The following is a 4,102-nucleotide window of genomic DNA, read 5'->3' on the forward strand; positions in this document are numbered from 1 at the left end:
AGTTCACATCTATATCATTTTTTTTTTTTTTTTTTTTTACTTTCATTCACTTTATATATTCTCTCTAGGCTATATACGCAGAATATACATGGATTCGTCAATCAAAGGAGAGCAAGAAATGTTAAAAATGAAAAAACAAGGTCATCAAGATCTTGAGTTGGGTTTGACCCTTTTGTCACGTGGAACGAACTCATCAGAGCTCAATCTCATTGATTCTTTCAAAACCAGCTCATCATCGACTTCTTATCATCATCATCATCATCATCAGCAGCAGGAGCAAGAACATTTGGCAGATCCGGGAGTGTTTTCGTGCAATTATTGTCAAAGAAAGTTCTATAGCTCACAAGCACTAGGCGGCCACCAAAACGCTCATAAACGCGAGCGCACCTTAGCCAAACGTGGACAGTACTACAAGATGACTCTCTCATCTTCGCCTTCTTCAGCGTTTGCGTTTGGCCACGGTTCAGTCAGCAGATTCGCAAGCATGGCATCATTACCACTACATGGCTCGGCGAATAACAGGTCAACCTTAGGGATTCAAGCTCATTCAACGATCCATAAACCCTTCTTAGGAAGACAAACAACGAGTTTGAGTCATGTTTTTAAACAGAGCATCCACCAGAAACCGACCATCGGAACGATTTTGCCGGACAAATTTCACCTTGAAGGCGCCGGCGATAATAACCGTAACGTGATTGCTGCTAAGTTGGAAAGAATTGAACATTTCAAGAGCACTAAAGAAGATCATAATCAGTTCAAGAAGATTGACTTGACTCTTAAGCTATGAGAGCTCTTAATTAATTGTCCATCTTCTTTCTAGTCTTCATTATATTATAACTTTTTCTTTTTATTATTCTCGTCTTTGTTTGATATAATGATTGACGGCAGGGTGTATTAGAGTTTCACTAATTAAGTTGTACTTTATTATATGTTTTATTAATACCTTGTTGGTGCAATTCCATTTTTGAGGTCTATTTTAAGTCCATGTAGTACAATACTAAAAACTATAAAAATGGACTATGGAGAAAATGTTAGGTCTTCCACGTATGCTTTTAGACTTCTGTACTTATTGTAATCACAATGTGGACGTCACTTGTATCTTCTTATTTCTTAACATGATAGTATTATATATTCACAGAAAACAATGCCATTAAGTTCAAGTGAAATGAATTCCACATAATAAATAATATGATGAATATATATATATATCCAAAAATGATGGAAGTACATAATTATTGTGGGATATAGGCGTTAAGAGAAGCAAAATATGTCCTACGTTATACGCATTATTGCGCACTAGATTATCACCGATTTCTTTCTGTGTAAATCATGTATAGTCCTTTTCTCCTAACAAATAGTATGTTTTAAAAATCATTTATAGTCTACTACTCTAGTGGATGATTATACAGTATAAAATGACAAAATAAACAAGATTTAAATTTTTCTTAAGGGGGAAAAATAATATAGAGTGGATAGAATGTGATTATCGAAGTGAGGTCCTACATGTAGTTAAAAGAAATAGACATTAATCTAACAAAGTAACAAGTGAAAGAGTTCTTCGTCAGAGGTTGTTGTTTTCCTCGCCATGTGACACTATTAAAGTTAAATTTTGATGGTCCTTTTTAATTTAATCTTGTCAAGTCGCTTTTCTTATTTCACATTAATTTTTCACCATTGCTAAACTCTATATTATTTATTTATTTTTTTTTTTCAGTATAAATGGCTCTCACAAGGAAAAAGTGTGACCCCTTTTTTCTTTCGTGAAGACTCGTTCGCCCTAGCCGCCGCCAAGGTTTCCTCCTCGTTTCTGACCTCTCCGGCCACCGGCGCCTCTCGCCGGAGTCGTGAGAGGGTCGTCCTATGTTTGCTTCCTTCTTGTCTAGTTGTTGTTGAGCCTTTCTCAGTCCCCTCCGGCGGATCTGGTTTCGAAGGTTTCGGAATGGCGTCAAGGTTTTGTTCTCTCCGTTATCGGTGAGAGCTCACCGAGGTTCGTCTCCTTTTGGTCCGTGATGGTGAGCCGCGATTGCCCTGTCTCGTCGATGTTTCTGTTGAATGAATTTTCAGATCTGGTTTTTCCTTGGCCTTGGTCGTTGATGATGATAGACGGTTTGTTCGGCTTCTACTACGGCCGAGATGTGTTTTGCCTTCTCTCCGGTAACATCTGTCCTTTGTATTCTCCCGTCCTTGGTAGTGCTGCGTTGGGTCTCTTTGTTTAGAAAGTGTCTAGGTTACCTTTGGCTACATTCTCATCAAGTCAAGCTCGTTTGGTATATCCCCAGTTTGTTTTGTTGGTGGCTTTAGGTTGTCCTTGTTAAGTCAGCTTTTAAGTCTCTTAATTTGCGGTTGTTGATATACTTGGGGGTTTGAATCCGGAATTTTTCTCTTCCTCTTCTTAGAGTCCTCTTGTTGGTTTGAGATTAGTTGTTGCTCTAGGTTCGTTCTTGGTGTGAGCCATTTGGATGTTAATTTGTTGCTGAGTCACCTACTAGCCTTCCTTCGAGTTTCCTTTTGGAAGTCTTAGAGTTAGGTTTTAGTCAAAGCAGTGGATTAGTTCTCTATTTCTTCTCTTGCGAGGACGTCGTCAGTTTTAAGTCTGTAGGTGGCTGAAGCTGGTTCGACGAGTGTCCGCGTGTAAGAATAGCTGATCTTGCGTGGCTTGTCTCCTGTCGTTTTTAAGGTTTTTGCCTTCTCCCTAGTGTTTTTAGCTATCTCTATTCGGCTGGTGAGGTGTGCTAGTAGTTGTATTTGAGTCTCTGGTCGTGTTTGTCTCCTGCTTTCTTCCTTGTCGATTTGCTCTCTAGTTGTCCTCGGTGTGTGGTATTCCGGTCTTCTAGTTCTTTCGACATAAACAGGGTTCTAAGGAAGCTTGGTGGGATTCTCTCATGCCTTTGTTCATTATAGAGCTTAGTTCCTTTTATTTTCCTTGTATTATCATTAGTTTGTAATCTCTCTTGCCTCTTGTGGCTATTAGTCTCTGGGGACATTCATGTAGTCCGCCAGCATATGTTTCCCTTGTTTGGGTATTTGGTTTTTTTTCTGTTGTAATCCACCTTGGTTTGTAAACCAAGTTTATCAATAAAATTCCAGATGACAAAAAAAAAAAGAACTCTATATTTTTTTCTTTGACAACTTTAATATTGTTAAATTTACTCGAATAGAAATAGAACTCAGAAAAACATATCCACTATTGATTATATTTATAATTATTACATGTGCACACTTCACGATTTATAGTTTTTGTAATGATATGTGACCATGTGGGTGAGACCCTGAGAGGGTTCTATTAGTGAAGATTTTAATTATTACTATTTAGGATTTAGTGAATTATAACCCAAAGATTCTGTGACATTTGCTTTGGGTAGGTCCGTATCAAGTTGATGTTTACATTAAAGTTATAATAATTAATGTAATGCTAATCATTGCAGTTAACAATCCATATTTTCCACAAATCAAGATGTTAACGATGCGGGAATCATGTTGTTATGCACCAATCACCATAATTACCTCACTAATCCCCCACATAATCCTAATGCGTCACATCGATTAAGATTTTTATGGAGATACCAAAATCATATTTCACAGTGGCAAAGATCCAAAATTCATATAGATAATGACGTTTTTATTTTACATACATTGAAGTCTATTAGATGTTAATTGACCATTTATCATCATTTTATTTTTCATCAGAGACAAAATAGACCAAAATACAGAATCAAATGAACAAATACTCCAAACTTATATTATTACTTCAGATAGATAAACAAAATCAGTAACAAACCTATTAAAATCAACCTTCACTGTATTTTTTTCTAAATATCTTTTTTTTAAAACAAAAACCGGAATTAACACTTCTAATCATAGTAGTCCATATTGAAGTCTAATCCATAGAACTGAGATTTAATAGAAAGTCTTCACTAATTAATTATGTGGATTCAGCTGGCTTGTCCCTTTTAACTTCTGGTGTTTTACACTGTAAATCCACAGTTCCCACACTAAGGAATTTAAATTAAAAAGTTGCTCCTCTGTTAAGGAACACTAGAATTTATTTGGAAGTCACCAATACAGACAAAAGTGTTAGATAGCAAGTTCCTAATGGGGGGGG

The 4,102-nt window shown here is 36.7% G+C and overlaps 1 protein-coding gene across 1 annotated transcript; it reads left to right on the plus strand.

Moving 5' to 3' along the window:
* On the plus strand, positions 15 to 980 carry LOC104714302 (zinc finger protein 1). Its single transcript, XM_010431614.1, has one exon. The coding sequence runs from the start codon at positions 89 to 91 to the stop codon at positions 785 to 787; it is 699 nt and encodes a 232-aa protein (XP_010429916.1). The 5' UTR covers positions 15 to 88; the 3' UTR covers positions 788 to 980.

The sequence above is a fragment of the Camelina sativa genome, chromosome 9 (genome assembly GCF_000633955.1).
Source record: "Camelina sativa cultivar DH55 chromosome 9, Cs, whole genome shotgun sequence".
NCBI classification, from domain to species: domain Eukaryota; kingdom Viridiplantae; phylum Streptophyta; class Magnoliopsida; order Brassicales; family Brassicaceae; genus Camelina; species Camelina sativa.

What these genes read in the sequence shown, in the direction of transcription:
- LOC104714302 (XM_010431614.1), top strand. Translation starts at nt 89, where the DNA reads ATGGATTCGTCAATCAAAGGAGAGCAAGAAATGTTAAAAATGAAAAAA.